This window comes from Narcine bancroftii, chromosome 4 (genome assembly GCF_036971445.1).
Source record: "Narcine bancroftii isolate sNarBan1 chromosome 4, sNarBan1.hap1, whole genome shotgun sequence".
NCBI lineage: Eukaryota > Metazoa > Chordata > Chondrichthyes > Torpediniformes > Narcinidae > Narcine > Narcine bancroftii.
The window spans coordinates 4086643-4104488 of NC_091472.1; the positions used below are offsets into that span (position 1 = coordinate 4086643).

General features: G+C 50.4%; 2 protein-coding genes across 2 annotated transcripts; one reads left to right on the forward strand and one right to left on the reverse strand.

The window, feature by feature from the left end:
* Positions 1-5832: 5832 nt before the first annotated feature.
* On the reverse strand, positions 5833-6203 carry LOC138759767 (splicing factor 3B subunit 5). The gene has a single exon (XM_069930360.1). The coding sequence runs from the start codon at positions 6118-6120 to the stop codon at positions 5860-5862; it is 261 nt and encodes an 86-aa protein (XP_069786461.1). The 5' UTR covers positions 6121-6203; the 3' UTR covers positions 5833-5859.
* Positions 6204-6425: 222 nt separating this feature from the next.
* On the forward strand, positions 6426-6800 carry LOC138759768 (splicing factor 3B subunit 5). Its single transcript, XM_069930361.1, has one exon. It carries the CDS (start codon positions 6510-6512, stop codon positions 6768-6770), a length of 261 nt encoding a protein of 86 aa, XP_069786462.1. The 5' UTR covers positions 6426-6509; the 3' UTR covers positions 6771-6800.
* Positions 6801-17846: the final 11046 nt, after the last annotated feature.

The following is a 17846-nucleotide window of genomic DNA, read 5'->3' on the forward strand; positions in this document are numbered from 1 at the left end:
AGATTTCAAGTTGGGGAATGAGCTGTTGAAATTCAAATACCTGACAATGTAAAAGCTGATTCACAAAGAATAATGGAAGGGAACTGGATTAATATTTGATGGAGAAACAGTTGCAATAATGCAAGAGAAAGGATTGTTCACTGACAGGATCGATTATCGTCGATATTAAATCCGACCGACTCAGTTTCGGTAAAAAAACAGTAGAACCTAACTCTGAAGGGTGCAGAAACAATAATGCTATACAGAAGGAACGGGTTAATTGCAAAGGCAGGGGAACGAGCCAACGAGCTGCTCTTTTATAGATGGGCTCAATGGTCACATCTTAAAACTGGCTGACCTGCAGGTGAATGACTAAAGGAACAGCTCATGAAACAATATTAGTATAGATAAAATACTTGTCCTGCATATGTATTGTTTGCCTGTTTGTGGTTTGTCTGGTTGTGTATCTGCATGTTTTCCACCGAGGACCGGAGAACTCTATTTCAATCAGGTCGTACTTGTGCAATCAGATGACAATAAACTTGACTTAAAATTTAAATTTAGACATTCTGCACGGTAACAGGACCTCTTAACCGACGAGCCCATGCCACCCTATTACACCAAATTAACCTACAACCCCCAGCATGTTTTGAACGGTGGGATGAAACTGTATATTTCCATCATAATTCTAATTCCTCTCTCAAATCTCCCCTTATTCTTCTACGCTCCACGAAATGAAGTCCTAACCTGTTTAACCTTTCCCTATAACTCAGTTCCTGAAGTCCAGGTAACTTCCTAGTAAATGTTCTCTGCCCTCTCTCTTATTGATATCTTTCTTGTAGTTAGATGAAGAAAGCTACACACCAAAGTCTTCTACAATTTTACCATAACATCCCAGCTCCTGTACTCAATACTTTGATTTATGAAGGCCAAGATGCCAAAAGCTCTCTTTACAGCCCTATCCACCTGTGTCACCACTTTCAAGGAATTATGTATCTGTATTCCCAGGTCCCTCTGTTCTACTGCACTCGTCAGTGCCCGACCATTCACTGTGTATGTCCTTTCTTTGGTCCTTCCAAAATGCAACACCTCAAATTTGTTTGCATTAAATTCCATCTGGGGTCAATTGATTGAATGCGTGTCTGTAGTGGAAGTAATGGTTGTTTAAGATCTTGCCTGCTACTGTTGTGGTATCAAGTCTGTGGTGAGGTCCTTCTGATAAGTCACTGGGCAGTAAGGCGGGCGGGAGTTATTTGTTGATTGGGGACCTTTGCGAAGTTTGTGTCTGCTTGGTGTGTCCTCGCTACGTGTGCTCAAGATGGCTGCGTATATCTACGGCAGCTTCATGAGCAGGTAAAGTGGTTTGGACTTGGTTTTATGTTCGGTCTGGTGTTCATGCTTGCTGCTTTGCTTGATCATCATGGCGGCACATATTTCGCAGCGGCTTCCGTGGTTGGCTGAGAGGCATGCATGGACTGTCTTGTTTTGTTAGATTGTTTTTGGTTGGGCCTTGTTTCGTGTTTATGGGCTCTGTTTCAGGGAAATACTATTTCATTTTTATGCTTTCAGTATGGAAATGACAATAAAGTGCCTCTGAGAAAACTTTCCCGAACACATTTGACAAACTCCAAGCCATCCAGCCCCTTTTACAGTCTGGGAGTCCTAGTCACTATGTGGAAAATTGAAATGCCCAACTATCACAACCTTGTTTCCTGCAGCCTTCCGCTCTCTCTCGACAGATTTGCTCCTCCAATTCTCGCTGACTATGGGATGGTCTATAATAAACCCCATGAGTGTGGTCATCCCTTTCCCGTTCCTCAGCTCCACCCGTACAGTCTCAGTAGATGAGACCTGGTCTGTCTTACCTGAGCACAGCTGTGATATTTTCCTCCCTCCCCCAACCCCTCCCCCCCCAGGTTCCATTGCAACTAAAGCAATGGAAGCCCAGAACATTAAGCTGCCAGTCCTGTCCCTCCTGCAACCAAGTTTCACTAATGGCCTTAGTGTTATAATTCCAGGTGCCATTCCATGCTCTAAGCTCATCTGCCTTTAATACAATACTCATTGCACTGAAATAGATGCACTGTAGAAAATTTCCATGGTGTATGAAATTTTCACATCAGCTTTTCCATCCTCCACTCCTCTATCTGCTCTGGCACTCTGGTTTCCCTCCCCCTGCAAATCTAGTTTAAACCCACCAGAAAAGCACCAGCAAATCTTTCCATATCCTTCCAGTTCAGATGCAAATTGTCCCCTCTGAACAGGTCCCACCTTCTCTGGGAGGGAGTACAAATATCTCAAAACCAGAAGCCCTCCCTCTTGCACCATGACTTTGGCCATGTGTTAAGCTGCATTTCTAACCTCACCAGCAATGTGGCACAGGTAGCAATCCTGAGATCGCATTGATGGAGGGTCCTGTCCAACCTAGTCCTTAACTCCCTGAACTCTCCTTGCAGGACCTCCTCACCCTTCCTACCTCATCTTTCGTCCCTGCATCATCCACGAAATCTGGCTGCTCACCCTCCTACCTAACAATGCGGTGAATATTGAGAGAGAGACAAACAGAACTGGAGGAAAGGAGAGAGGAGGAGGATGGGGGGGAAGAATGGTGAGGGGGGGGATGGGCTTTTTGTCAACAGAAACCTTGATATTAATGCCATCCATTAGGAGGGTGCCCAGATGGAAGGTGAGGTATTGTTCCTCCAATTTGCAGGTGGTCTCAGCCAGGCAGTGCATGGACCATAGAACTTTACAGCACAGAAACAGGCCCCTTTGGCCCTTCTAGTCAGTGCCAAACCATTTTTTAGTTGCTTAGAAGCCTAGTTTAAAAATGCTTCATGGACATAATCATATAATGGGGCTCATGAATATGTTTTCAAAGGGTGGTCGGGGAGGAGGGGAGTAGGGGAGAAGACCGTGAGATATGCAGGGAAAGTGATTTTCAGTTTTACACACACACACACACACACACACACACACAGGTGGGTGCATCAAACAGGTTACGAAGGATTGAGGTGGGAGCAGTTTGAATAGTTTGAGGTTTCTAGACAAGACACGTGAATATTAAGGGATGGAGCGATATCGATCGGGCGCAGGCAACAGAGCTTCAGATTAAATTGGACATCACGTTCAGTGCAGACACGCAGGATGAAGGACTGTTCCGGGAAAGTGTCGAGGGAGTTTCACGCCTCAAGCACGTTTGAGGCATCCAGACATTAGGAAGCTGCTACCCACGGCAAATCTTTCAAATGACTTGCAGGAAATTGAGTTTTAGGACAAGTTTGTGTAGCCGTGCTTTACTACTGGAGTTAGCACATAGCTTGTTCTTCACTTCATGGTGTAAAGGATTGTAGGAAGAGGATCGTAGCAAATTGAAAAGGCAGGTTTGATTGGAGAGAGAAAGGATTGAAAAGGCAGGATGTAGATCATGAGGGTTGAATTAGAATTTTTTGTCAAGGGCGTTTAGGTATTAACAAGATACAATTTTTAAACCCAAAAGTAAATCTAAGTTTTGGGGTTTTGACTGGACATTTTTTTAAACTTTGCAAGTGGATCTACCTGTTGCTCCTGAGAGATTCATTATGACAGAGAGATTATGGAGAAATTAACTGAAAAACTATTTATTTCCGTCAGTAACAAACATCTAGACAAGCCTCGTTTTCACAAGTTTCTCCAGCTTCACCCAGAAGGCCGAGTTTTCGATCACGGCATGTGATAAGAGTTCCAATTTGAACGGATGCCTGAACACTTCAGTCGTGGACTCACCCTGAGGCAAACAGTCAACGTGAGCAGGCTCGAGATCCTCACTGCGAGATGCTGGACTCGCACCGACTCACGGGGCTTCTCTTGCCCCGTGGCAATCGAATGGAGAGGGCACCTCGGGGCCGCAGGCAGGGCCGTCGATGTGCCAAAGCTGGCCAGTGGCTCAGTGAGCGGGACAGAACCCTCGCGGCAGATATACCGGTTCGTACTCCAGGAGCCTGGACCTCACTGGCAGATAACCAGCTGCTGGTTGAGCGGCACCTGTGGGTGAGGCGGGGGAAGGGAGAGGAACTGTTGATACCTTCAGATTGAAACCTTGCCTCATTTTGGCTCCAGATTCCAACATCTGCAGTCTCTTGTTCCTCCAAGAATCACTTCACAGGTTGGTTCACGTCAGCAACATTTACATTTACATTGTACAGGAGCCCCACTCGCATCCACCTCGATCAAACCATGTTTGGGGCAGCAGCCTTCGGGGTCCTATGACAGTCACACACTTCAACCGGCCCGTCAAGGTAAAGGGGCCCTGGGAGAGTTCACTTGTAGAAAAAAGCTCTCTTGCCCCACCTGTAGACTTTTGTTGTCATGCTCTGCTTTTCCACTCACACATCCTTCACTGGGAGCTCACATCAAGGTGATTCGCCAGCTTCCCCACCAAGGGCTCGGTCAGCCCCCCAAGTCTCAGCTTCAGGTCTGCACAGTGAGTGGCAGGTCATCCAACCGGGAAACCTTCCCGTGCGGGAATGGGTTATCCCTGAAGACGGAAGTTTCTCGTGAAAGGATCCGCTTGTCGACATTTCCTTGTAAGGCGTTGCAGGCGTGAGGTTTCCTTCCTCGGACGTAGTTGTGGGTCAGCTTGCTGAAATAACACCAGTGGTTCCAACTCTCTGGACAAGTCACACATCCTTGAAGCCACTTGATCTTGACACTTTGGTTTAACCCTTCAACAAGCGCGCTCATGTTGCTCTGTGAGAGAATTTTGCTTTGCAGACGATTGGCTGGATTTGCAAGAGTGAGCCGGTGTTTGTGAACGTGAGTAAGACCATTTGAGCCGGTGACTGAATTCGGGGGGGTTTCCAACTTTGCCACGGCTTCAGATCGAACACAAGTCCTCCCTGTGACGGCCCAGTGGGCAAAGAGTTCGGCTGGAGCCACATGAGGAGCTGCAGATGCTGGAGGAACTCAGGGGGGTGATGCGCACCACCTCCCCAACTCCTGGGACTCCCCATTCACCCACAGGCTCTCCCAATCCCCCAGACCCCAAGCCCCTTATCCCGACCTCCAGGCCCATCACCAACACCCCGTGCAACACCAAGGCCCATCCACCCAGCCCACATCCCCATCACCAAGACCCCAACCACCAGGTCCAGGTCGAGGTCCTCTACTCAATACCCCCAAGCCCCCTATCCCCAGGTAACTGGCCATCACCCCCCCCAACTCAGGCTCCTAGGCCCATCCCCTGGCCCAGGACCCCCTACCCACAGGCCCCCTGACCGCCCCCTCCCACTCAGGTCCCCCTACCCCCAGGACCCCCCTACCCCCCAGGCCCCCCCCAGCCCCAGGCCCCCCCTACCCCTAGGACCCCACCCATCCCCAGGCCCCCCCACCCCCAGGACCCCCCCCACCCCCAGGATCCCCTCCACCCCCAGGATCCCCTCCACCCCCAGGACCCCCTCCACCCCCAGGACCCCCTCCACCCCCAGGACCACCCCCATCCCCAGGCCCCCCCCAGCCCCAGGCCCCCCCTACCCCTAGGACACCCCCCACCCCCAGGACCCCCTCCAACCCCAGGACCACCCACCCATCCCCAGGCCCCCCTACCCCCCAGGCCCCCCCTAGCCCCAGGCCCCCCCTAGCCCCAGGCCCCCCCTAGCCCCAGGCCCCCCTTACCCCCAGGGCAACCCCTACCCCCAGGACCCCCCCCACCCCTAGGACCCCCCCATCCCCAGGCCCCCCCTACCTCGCAGGCCCCCCCCAGCTCCAGGCCCCCGTACCCCTAGGACCCCCCCCACCCCCAGGACTCCCTCCACCCACCCATCCCCAGGACCCCCCCAGCCCCAGGCCCCCCCCAGCCCCAGGCCCCCCCTACCCCCAGGACCCCCCCCACCCCCAGGCCCCTCACGCCTCCTCGGGCTTGTCGGGCGGGGGGCCGCACGGCTGCAGCATCTTCTCCATGAGGTTGAAGCGAACCCGGGCCTTGGTCTCGTTCTCGGCCACGGCGAAGTAGTTGAGCAGGTCGAAGCGGCCCATGTAGGAGGCGCACGAGTCGCGGTGCTGGTTCACCAGCCACTCCCACTTGGTGGTGTCGGCGTGGCCTGTGCCGATGTACTTGGACTGCAGGTGCTCCAGTTGGCTGTGGATGTTGTAGCGGTCCGTCATGCTGTCGCCCGCGCCGCGCTGCCCGTCCGACCAGGCCCGAGGCCCCGGCGCGGAAAAACCAAGATGGCCGCGCTGCACCGGCCCGAGCGGGGCTGAGGCCGCAGGGCGGAAGAGGCAAGATGGCCGACTTCCGGCCGGAAAAACCAAGATGGCCGCGCTGCACCGGTCCGAGCGGGGCTGAGGCCGCAGGGCGGAAGAGGCAAGATGGCGGCGCTCCCGCCGGAAAAACGAGGATGGCCATCTTGGTTTTTCCGGCCGGAAGTCGGCCATCTTGCCTCTTCCGCCCTGCGGCCTCAGCCCCGCTCGGGCCTGTGCAGCGCGGCCATCTTGGTTTTTCCGCGCCGGGGCCTCGGGCCTGGTCGGACGGGCAGCGCGGCGCGGGCGACAGCATGACGGACCGCTACAACATCCACAGCCAACTGGAGCACCTGCAGTCCAAGTACATCGGCACAGGCCACGCCGACACCACCAAGTGGGAGTGGCTGGTGAACCAGCACCGCGACTCGTGCGCCTCCTACATGGGCCGCTTCGACCTGCTCAACTACTTCGCCGTGGCCGAGAACGAGACCAAGGCCCGGGTTCGCTTCAACCTCATGGAGAAGATGCTGCAGCCGTGCGGCCCCCCGCCCGACAAGCCCGAGGAGGCGTGAGGGGCCTGGGGATGGGGGTGGTCCTGGGGGTGGAGGGGGTCCTGGGGGTGGGGGGGTCCTGGGGGTGGGGGGGTCCTGGGGGTGGGGGGGTCCTGGGGGTAGGGGGGGGTCCTAGGGGTAGGGGGGCCTGGGGCTGGGGGGGGCCTGGGGCTGGGGGGGGTCCTGGGTGTAGGGGGGGCCTGGGGCTGGGGGGGGTCCTGGGGGTGGAGGGGGTCCTGGGGGTAGGGGGGGGTCCTAGGGGTAGGGGGGCCTGGGGCTGGGGGGGGCCTGGGGGGTAGGGGGGGCCTGGGGATGGGTGGGTGGTCCTGGGGGTGGAGGGGATCCTGGGGGTAGGGGGGGTCCTGGGGGTGGGGGGGTCCTGGGGGTGGGGGGGTCCTAGGGGTAGGGGGGCCTGGGGGGTAGGGGGGGCCTGGGGATGGGGAGGGTCCTGGGGGTGGGGAGGGTCCTGGGGGTGGGGGGGTCCTGGGGGTGGGGGGGTCCTGGGGGTAGGGGGACCTGAGTGGGAGGGGGCTGTCAGGGGGCCTGTGGGTAGGGGGTCCTGGGCCAGGGGATGGGCCTAGGAGCCTGAGTTGGGGGGGGGGTGATGGCCAGTTACCTGGGGATAGGGGGCCCTGGGCCAGGGGATGGGCCTAGGAGCCTGAGTTGGGGGGGGTGATGGCCAGTTACCTGGGGATAGGGGGCCCTGGGCCAGGGGATGGGCCTAGGAGCCTGAGTTGGGGGGGGTGATGGCCAGTTACCTGGGGATAGGGGGCTTGGGGGTATTGAGTAGAGGACCTCGACCTTGACCTGGTGGTTGGGGTCTTGGTGATGGGGATGTGGGCTGGGTGGATGGGCCTTGGTGTTGCACGGGGTGTTGGTGATGGGCCTGGAGGTCGGGATAAGGGGCTTGGGGTCTAGGGGATTGGGAGAGCCTGTGGGTGAATGGGGAGTCCCAGGAGTTGGGGAGGTGGTGCGCATCACCCCCCTGAGTTCCTCCAGCATCTGCAGCTCCTCGTGTGGCTCCAGCCGAACTCTTTGCCCACTGGGCCGTCACAGGGAGGACTTGTGTTCGATCTGAAGCCGTGGCAAAGTTGGAAACCCCCCCGAATTCAGTCACCGGCTCAAATGGTCTTACTCACGTTCACAAACACCGGCTCACTCTTGCAAATCCAGCCAATCGTCTGCAAAGCAAAATTCTCTCACAGAGCAACATGAGCGCGCTTGTTGAAGGGTTAAACCAAAGTGTCAAGATCAAGTGGCTTCAAGGATGTGTGACTTGTCCAGAGAGTTGGAACCACTGGTGTTATTTCAGCAAGCTGACCCACAACTACGTCCGAGGAAGGAAACCTCACGCCTACAACGCCTCACAAGGAAATGTCGACAAGCGGATCCTTTCACGAGAAACTTCCGTCTTCAGGGATAACCCATTCCCGCACGGGAAGGTTTCCCGGTTGGATGACCTGCCACTCACTGTGCAGACCTGAAGCTGAGACTTGGGGGGCTGACCGAGCCCTTGGTGGGGAAGCTGGCGAATCACCTTGATGTGAGCTCCCAGTGAAGGATGTGTGAGTGGAAAAGCAGAGCATGACAACAAAAGTCTACAGGTGGGGCAAGAGAGCTTTTTTCTACAAGTGAACTCTCCCAGGGTCCTTTACCTTGACGGGCCGGTTGAAGTGTGTGACTGTCATAGGACCCCGAAGGCTGCTGCCCCAAACATGGTTTGATCGAGGTGGATGCGAGTGGGGCTCCTGTACAATGTAAATGTAAATGTTGCTGACGTGAACCAACCTGTGAAGTGATTCTTGGAGGAACAAGAGACTGCAGATGTTGGAATCTGGAGCCAAAATGAGGCAAGGTTTCAATCTGAAGGTATCAACAGTTCCTCTCCCTTCCCCCGCCTCACCCACAGGTGCCGCTCAACCAGCAGCTGGTTATCTGCCAGTGAGGTCCAGGCTCCTGGAGTACGAACCGGTATATCTGCCGCGAGGGTTCTGTCCCGCTCACTGAGCCACTGGCCAGCTTTGGCACATCGACGGCCCTGCCTGCGGCCCCGAGGTGCCCTCTCCATTCGATTGCCACGGGGCAAGAGAAGCCCCGTGAGTCGGTGCGAGTCCAGCATCTCGCAGTGAGGATCTCGAGCCTGCTCACGTTGACTGTTTGCCTCAGGGTGAGTCCACGACTGAAGTGTTCAGGCATCCGTTCAAATTGGAACTCTTATCACATGCCGTGATCGAAAACTCGGCCTTCTGGGTGAAGCTGGAGAAACTTGTGAAAACGAGGCTTGTCCAGATGTTTGTTACTGACGGAAATAAATAGTTTTTCAGTTAATTTCTCCATAATCTCTCTGTCATAATGAATCTCTCAGGAGCAACAGGTAGATCCACTTGCAAAGTTTAAAAAAATGTCCAATCAAAACCCCAAAACTTAGATTTACTTTTGGGTTTAAAAATTGTATCTTGTTAATACCTAAACGCCCTTGACAAAAAATTCTAATTCAACCCTCATGATCTACATCCTGCCTTTTCAATCCTTTCTCTCTCCAATCAAACCTGCCTTTTCAATTTGCTACGATCCTCTTCCTACAATCCTTTACACCATGAAGTGAAGAACAAGCTATGTGCTAACTCCAGTAGTAAAGCACGGCTACACAAACTTGTCCTAAAACTCAATTTCCTGCAAGTCATTTGAAAGATTTGCCGTGGGTAGCAGCTTCCTAATGTCTGGATGCCTCAAACGTGCTTGAGGCGTGAAACTCCCTCGACACTTTCCCGGAACAGTCCTTCATCCTGCGTGTCTGCACTGAACGTGATGTCCAATTTAATCTGAAGCTCTGTTGCCTGCGCCCGATTGATATCGCTCCATCCCTCCCTCTCTCTCCCCCCCCCCTCCTTTTCCTTCTGTCTTCTTTCACAGATCCAAAATCAATTCTCACCAGTCCTCTTATCCAATGTTGTCTATTGGTTTACTCCTCCCCTTCCAACTCTTCCCTCTTTCTTCCTCCAGCTTTTAATTCAGATGGCTGTCTATTTTCTCTGTCACCTTGAAGGGCTCAGGCCCAAAACATCGGCAATATATCTAGTCAAGTCACCTTTATTGATTGTTCATCCCATGCTCACATGGTAAAGATGAGATAGCGTTTCTCCAGGACCACGGAGCATATTCACATAAATAAAAGTTAGAATAGAAGTTAAACACACTAAAATACTAAGACGTGTACAGAAATAGTCCGCGGTACCCTATCCCCAAATGATCTGGGAGTTCAGGAGCCTGGGGGAAAATAACTGTTGCCCAATCTGGACATAAGGGCCCGAGTGCTACGGTTCCGCCTACCAGATGGCATAAGGGAGAACAGTTTACATGAGGGGTGTGTGGAGACCTTCACAATGTTTATTGCCTTCTGTTGCCAATGCAAGACTGGCTGAGTTCCTCCAGTATTGCGTGTTTTTACCCCAATCACAGTGTCTGCAGATTTCCGTGTTTCACTCCTTGGATAATTCTTTGTAAACCTGAGTAAATTTTTTTTCCCCCAGTCGCTTTCTTGGTTCTGTGAGTGTGCACAGAATTTTCTTCATTCCTGAGAAGTTCTAAAGCACAGCGATCCTTGAGCTGGCGTGATAGAGAAAGGTTGTTACGAGATGCTTCCAGAATTTGGACCATCGATACGAGTTTTAATCTCACCCCAGTAGCCGTGGAATTTAAATTTGTGTAATTAAATCTGGAGTAATGAGTTAGTGTCAATGAATGCAAACAAAGAAAGTTTGTAGTAAGTATTTGAATATGGATGGGCAGGTGATAGAGAAGGGAAATGCTCTGGAAGAAGATGAAGAGCAATTGGCAGGTAAAGTAAATAATGTTGTTATTAAAGATGAGGGAAAACGGATTAAAAATTGGGAAATCTCTGAAATTCATATATTTTAATGCCAGGATATTGTAAAAAAGGTGGATGAGCTGAAGGTGTGGATTGATACTTGGAAGTATGATGTGGTAGCGATTAGTGAGACATGGTTGCAGGAGGGATGTGATTGGCAGCTGAATATCCCTGGGTTTCGTTGTTTTAGCTGTGATAGAGTCAGAGGGGCAAGAGGAGGTGGGGTTGCATTGCTTGTCAGGGAAAATATTACAGCGGTGCCTAGGAAGGATAGATTAGAGGGCACATCCACGGAGGCTATTTGGGTGGAACTGAGGAGTAGGAAAGGAGAGGTTACACTTGTAGGGGTGTATTATAGACCACCCGGAGGGGACCGAGACCTAGAGGAGCAAATCTGTAGGGAGATAGTAGATATTTGTGATAAGCACAGGGTTGTAATTATGGGAGATTTTAATTTTCCACATATAGATTGGGAAACACATTCTGTGAAAGGACTGAATGGGTTAGAGTTTGTGAAATGTGTGCAAGATAGTTTTTTACAACAATATGTAGAGGTGCCGACCAGAGAAGGAGCAGTGTTAGATCTACTGTTGGCAAATGGGATGGGTCAAGTGACGGAGGTTAGTGTTGGCGAGCACTTCGGGTCCAGTGATCATAATGCCATCAGCTTCAATGTCATTATGGAAAGAGAGAAGTCAGGGCCAAGGATTGAGGTTTTTGATTGGGGAAAAGCTAGATTTGAGGAGATGCGAAAGGACTTACAGGGTGTGCATTGGGACAATTTTATGGGCAGGATGTAGTAGAGAGATGGAAGTCTTTTAAAGATCAGATTTTGAGAGTGCAAAAGCTTTATGTTCCTGTTAGGTTAAAAGGAGGGGCAAAAGGTTGGAGAGAGCCGTGGTTTTCAAGGAATATTGGAAACTTGGTTCGAAGAAAAAGGGAGGCGTACATTAGATATAAGAAGCATGGAGTTAAGGAGATGTTTGAAAGATACATTGAATGTAAGAGGAATCTTAAGAGAGGAATTAGGAAAGCTAAAAGAAGGTACGAGAAAACTATGGCAAGCAGGGTGAAAACTAATCCAAAAGAGTTCTACAAATATGTTAATGGTAAGAGGAAAGCTAGAGACAAAATTGGTCCCTTAGAGAATCAGAGCGGAAAACTCTGTGTGGAGCCTAGAGAAATGGGGGAGATATTGAACAGTTTCTTTTCTTCGGTATTCACCAAGGAGAAGGATATTGGGAGATGTGAGATAAAAAAAGCAAATTGGGTAAATATGGGGAATATAGAGATTACAAAAGGTGTAGTTTTAGGGCTTAGGGCTTATGAAGAATATAAAGGTGGATAAGTCTCCGGGACCAGACGGGATCTTCCCCAGGACATTGAGAGAAGTGAAGGAGGAAATAGCAGAGGCTCTGGCGGTAATTTTCCAAATGTCATTAGATATGGGGATAGTGCCGGAGGATTGGCGCATTGCGCATGTGGTTCCGTTATTTAAAAAGGGTTCAAGGAGGAAGCCTGGCAACTATCGGCCTGTAAGTTTGACGTCTGTGGTAGGTAAATTAATGGAGAAAATTCTTAGAGATAGTACTTATAAACATCTGGATAGACAGGGTCTGATCAGGAGCACTCAACATGGATTTGTGGGAGGAAGGTCATGTTTGACCAATCTGATTGAATTTTTTGAAGAGGTGAATAGGAATGTGGATGAGGGTAGCGCAGTGGATGTTGTCTATATGGACTTCAGTAAGGCCTTCGATAAGGTACCACATGGAAGGTTAGTTAGGAAGGTGCAGTCTTTAGGTATAAATTTTGAGATAGTCAAATGGATTGAACATTGGCTGAAAGGGAGAGGCCAGAGAGTGGTAGTGGATAATTGTCTGTCAGGTTGGAGGCCGGTGACCAGTGGTGTGCCTCAAGGATCTGTATTGGGCCCATTGTTGTTCGTTATATACATTAATGATCTAGATGATGGGGTGGTGAATTGGATTAGTAAATATGCAGACGATACTAAGATAGGTGGAATAGTGGATAATGAAGAAGGTTTTCAAGGATTGCAGAGGGATTTGGGCTGCTTAGAAAAGTGGGCTGAAAAATGGCAGATGGAATTTAATGCTGATAAGTGTGAGGTGCTTCATTTTGGTAAGAAGAATCAGAACAGGACATACGTGGTAAATGGGAGAGCATTGAGGAATACAGAAGAGCAGAAGGATTTAGGAGTGACGGTACATCGTTCCCTGAAGGTAGAAACTCACGTGAATAGGGTGGTGAAGAAGGCTTTTAGTATGCTGGCCTTTATCAATCATTGCATGGAATATAGGAGTTGGGAGGTGATGTTGAGATTGTATAAGACGTTGGTGCGGCCTAATTTGGAGTTCTGTGTGCAGTTCTGGTCGCCTAATTATAGGAAGGATATAAACAGAGTGGAGAGAGTGCAGAGAAGGTTTACCAGAATGTTACCTGGGTTTAAGCATCTAGAGTATAGGGAGAGATTGGACAGATTAGGTCTTTATTCTTTGGAGCGTAGAAGGTTGAGAGGGGATTTGATAGAAGTATTTAAGATTATGAAAGGGATAGACAGAGTGGATGTGGATGGACTATTTCCGTTAAGAGGAGGAAAGATTAAAACAAGAGGACATGAGTTAAGAATTAAGGGGCAGAGGTTTAGAGGTAACATGAGGGGGAACTTCTTTACTCAGAGAGTGGTAGCCGTATGGAATGAGCTTCCGGGAGAAATAGTGGTGGCGGAGTCAATTGTATTATTTAAGAAAAGGTTGGACAGGTCTATGGATGAGAAGAAGATGGAGGGTTATGGGCATTGTGCAGGGAGGCGGGACTAGAGAGGGGTGTTTGGTTCAGTGCGGACTAGAAGGGCCTAATGGCCTGTTTCCGTGCTGTAATTGTTATATGTTATGAATGTGAGCACCCAGCTGTGTCCCTCGGGGAATGACACTACATAATTTGGTTTCTTGGACTTCAGACCCTCAGTCTGGTTTACTTTTAATCCCCAAGTTAGCTAATAATTGCCGGAGTCACTAACATGAACACAGAAAGGTTCTTTTAAATTTCTGTGCATCTTCCTGTCAGCACCCCAACTGTGGCCCAACACCTCCCAACTCTTGTCCTGAAACTAATGTCTGATCCTCACCCACACCTTTGCCAACTTTAAGATGTGACTGGGGCAGCACGGTTACCATATCGGTTTGTGCAATGTTGTTACAGCGCCAGCGATTGGGATTTGAATCCCGCGCTGTCTGTAAGGAGTTTGAGCGTTCTCCCCGTGTCTGTGTGGCTTTCCCCAGGGGCTCCAGTTTCCTCCCACTGTTCAAAATGTACCAGGGGTGTAGGTCAGTTGGATGTAATTTGGGCGGCACGGGCTTGTGGGCCGAAAGGGCCTGTTACCGCGCTGTATGTCTCAATTTAATTTAAAAATTTTAAGTTTATTATCAGCTAATTGTACCAGTACGTTCTCTGATCTTCCATGTGACATAACACACGTGCAGACAAAAGATACAGATGCATTATGCATGTACAAATATTAAAATCAATAAATATTGTTAAATTAATAATAGATTCATGGAGGGATTGTATGAGCAGTTCATCAGTTGTTCACTATTCTTACTGCCCATGGGAAGAAGCTGTTCCTCAGCCTGGCGGTGCTGGCTCTGATCCTCCTGGATCTCTCACCCGACGGGAGCAGCTGAAAGATGCCGTGAGCGGGGTGGAAGGGGTCCTCGATGATTTTGCACACCCTCTTCAGATGACGATCCCAGTAGATCTCGTTGATGGGTGGGGGGGGGGGGGAAAGAGGGATCTTTTCTGCTGCTTTTATGGTCCTGTCGATTGAGTTCAGATCCATTTCTCTACAGCAATTCCTCACAGTGTGATGCAGCCGGCCAGGATGAGAGAGAGAGAGAGAGAGCTCCTGGAGAAGGTTGACATAATAATGGTCAGTAGCCTCATCCGCTTCAGTCTTCTCAGGAAGTGCAGTCTCTGTTGCAGCTTCCCGACAGATGGGAATATGCTGTGTCTAGGATAGGTCACTTCTTTAGCTGTATGAACGAATGTACAGTACAACCGATTTGGATCTGAAGCTTGGGCTGTTGATGGATCAGACGGGTCTGTGTGGCTGCAGAGGCTGGTGGAGCACTGGAGGCGAACCCATGGACACCCAGTGTCTCTGAAGGGTCTCTTGAACTGGGCGACACTTTGCTGTTTTGTGTAATATTGCACGTTCTGTTCTATTGCATGACAGGAATCTTGGTGTGAGATGTTGCACTTTGGAAGTTCAAGTGTCAGGTAATAACGTACTGTTAAAGGAAGGGAGTTTAGCGAGATCTCAGGATGCAAGTCTATAGCTCCCGGAAAATGTCCCTGCAAAGGGTGGTAAAGAAGGCATGTGGTCTCCTTGCCCATATGGTTGGGGTACTGAGTGCAATAGTCAAAGAACTATAGAACATTACAGCACAGAATCAGGCCCCTTTGGCCCTTCTAGTCTGTACCAAAGAACCATTTTTTGCACTGAGCTGCACCCAGTCCATACCATCCAAATTGAGCCCGCATTCACCACTTCAGCTGGCAACTCTTTCCACTTCCGCACTCTCACCACTTTCTGTGTGAAGAAGTTCCCCCTAAACTTCTCCCCTTTCAGCCTTAACCCATGTCCTCTTGTTTGTATCTCATCTACCCTCAGTGGAAAAAGCCGACTTGCATTTACTGTCATAATTTCATATACCTCTATCAAATCTCCCCTGTAACTCAGTTCTGGGCAAATCTTTGCACTCCTAATTGATATCTTTCCTGTAGTTAAATGACCAAAACTGCACACAATATTCCAAATTTGGCATCACCAGTGTCTTATACAACTTTACCATAACATCCCAACTCTTGTACTCAAACAAGTCCAGAAGTTGTGTTGGCGACACGTGGATTGCTGTGTGCAGTTCTGACCACCGCGTTACAGGGAGGATTTGAAGGCTTTACAGAAGGTGCAGAGGAGATCTATCAGGATGCTGCCTGGATAATAGGGTGCTAGGGGCAAAGGATCAGTTGGACACAAACCTGAGGCTTGGGAGACTGCAGGCGCCGAAATCTGGAGCAATAAACAAATCTGCTGGTGGAACTCAGTGGAACACGTAGCATCAGTGGGAGAGAAGAGTGGTTGGGAGCATATTCCACTCGAAGAGCTTAGGCCCAGAACGTTGACTACTCTTATTGTGGATACTGCGTGATCTGGTTTCTTCAGCATATTTGTGTAGTGGAAAGGAATAGTTGGTTTGGGGTTGGAACCTTCCATCAAGGTTCTCTGCAGCCTCAGAGAGTGAGGGGAGACCAGATGGAAGCTTGGGAGTGGTGCAGCAGGGCTCTGAAGGGCCTTTGGCGATGATGGCTTCCTGATCGTGTCAGAGCTTTGAACTGGCCAATGGTATGAGTGAAAGACGAAAGTCTGCAAGCGCTGTGATTGTAGTTAAAACACAGAAATGTGGGAGGAACTCAGCAGGTCTTGCAGTGTCTGTAGGAGGTAAAGACATAACCGATGTTTCGGGCCTGAGCCCTTCTTCAAGGTGTGAGCAAAGAGGAGGCAGGTACCTGGAGAGAAAGGAACAATGAGCAGGGAAAGGAGAAACAAAGAAACAGATGATAATTGGATAGGGAGAGGCAGCAATGAAAGGTGAGAAGTGGAGATATTGTTGGGTCTGTGAAAGGAGACAGAGGGAAAAGAAGGGGGGGTAAAGAGAGAGACAGGCACAGAATGAGAGGATAGAAGACATAGGGAAAGTTGGGTGGGGGAGGGGTTAACTGAAACCAGGGATGTTGATACTAATGCCTTCCGGTTGGAGGGGGCCCAGTCGGAAGATGAGGTGTTGTTCCTCCAAATTGCAGGTGGTCTCAATCTGGCAGTGCATGAGACCGTGGACAGACATGTCAGCAAGGGAATGGAACGGGGAATTGAAATGGGCGGCCACTGGGAGATTCCAATTTGTGTCCGGTCTCTCTGATGTGCAGGAGACCACAACAGGGGCACCAGATGCAGTAGATGACCCCTGCAGATTCACATGAAGTGTTGCTTCACTTGGAAGAACTGTTTGGGGCCCCAAATGGTGGTGAAGGAGGAGGTGTGGACGCAAGCGGAACATCTGCAGTCATGGGGGTAGGTGCCAAGGGGGTGATTGGTGGGGAGGGAGGAGAGAACGAGGGGGTCACGGAGGGAGAGGTCCCTGCAGAAGGTGAGAGGAGGAGAGGGGAAGATGAGTCTGATGGTGGGATCTTGTGTGTTGTGGAAATGGCGGAGGGGGATGTGTTGAATGCAGAGGCTGGTGGGGTGGTAGGTGAGGACCAGGGGAATCCTGATCATGTTGTGTATAGTGCAGGATATGTGGGTGAGGGCTGGGATGATGCTGGTAGAGGGAAAGCCACAGTCATGGAAGAAGGAGGACATTTCTTGATCTGGCATGGAAGTCTTCGTCCTGGGGGCAAATGCGATGGAGACCTTCCATGGGATGGAGTTCTTCCATGGGACACAGTGTGAAGAGGTGTAGTCAAGGTAGCTGTGAGAGTTTGTGGGTTTGTAAAAAAATATCTGTCTAGAGCAGTGGTTCTCAACTTTTTATTTCCACTCACTTTAAGTATTCCCTATGCCATCGGTGCTCTGTGGTTAGTAAGGGATTGCTTAAGGTGATATACGGGTGGAAAGAAAAAGTTTGAAAACCACTGTTTTAATCGTACCTAATTGGCTCATTATGTGCACGGTTTCATAACTCCAAAGAAAAAGGGCCATTGACAATTTTTCTCAAGCAAAATGTTTCCGTAACAATTGGGTTTGGAGCAGTGATTTTCAACCTTCCCTTCCCTCTCACATCCTACCTTAAGCAATCCCTTACTAATCACAGAGCACCAATGGCACAGGGATGACTTAACGTGGGATGTGAGTGGAAAGAAAAGGTTGAGAGCCACTGGTCTAGAGTTTGTCTTCGGAAATGGAGGCAGAGAGATCAAGAAAAGGGATGGACCAAGTGAATTTGAGGTCAGGGTGGAAGCTGGCAGCAAAGTGGACAAAGTCAACGAGCTCATCATGGGAATATGAGGAGGTGCCTTGCCTGTGTTGGCTTGTAGCATAGATTGCTCCATGTAGCCAACAAAAAGGCAGGCAGAGCTGGGGCCCATGTGGATCCCATGACTTCCCCTTTAATCTGGAAAAAATGGGACAAGTCAAAGTAGTTATTGAGGGT

Bases quoted from the DNA above. Each gene is read 5' to 3' on its own strand.
- LOC138759767 (XM_069930360.1), bottom strand. From the start codon at position 6,120: ATGACGGACCGCTACAACATCCACAGCCAACTGGAGCACCTGCAGTCC.
- LOC138759768 (XM_069930361.1), top strand. From the start codon at position 6,510: ATGACGGACCGCTACAACATCCACAGCCAACTGGAGCACCTGCAGTCC.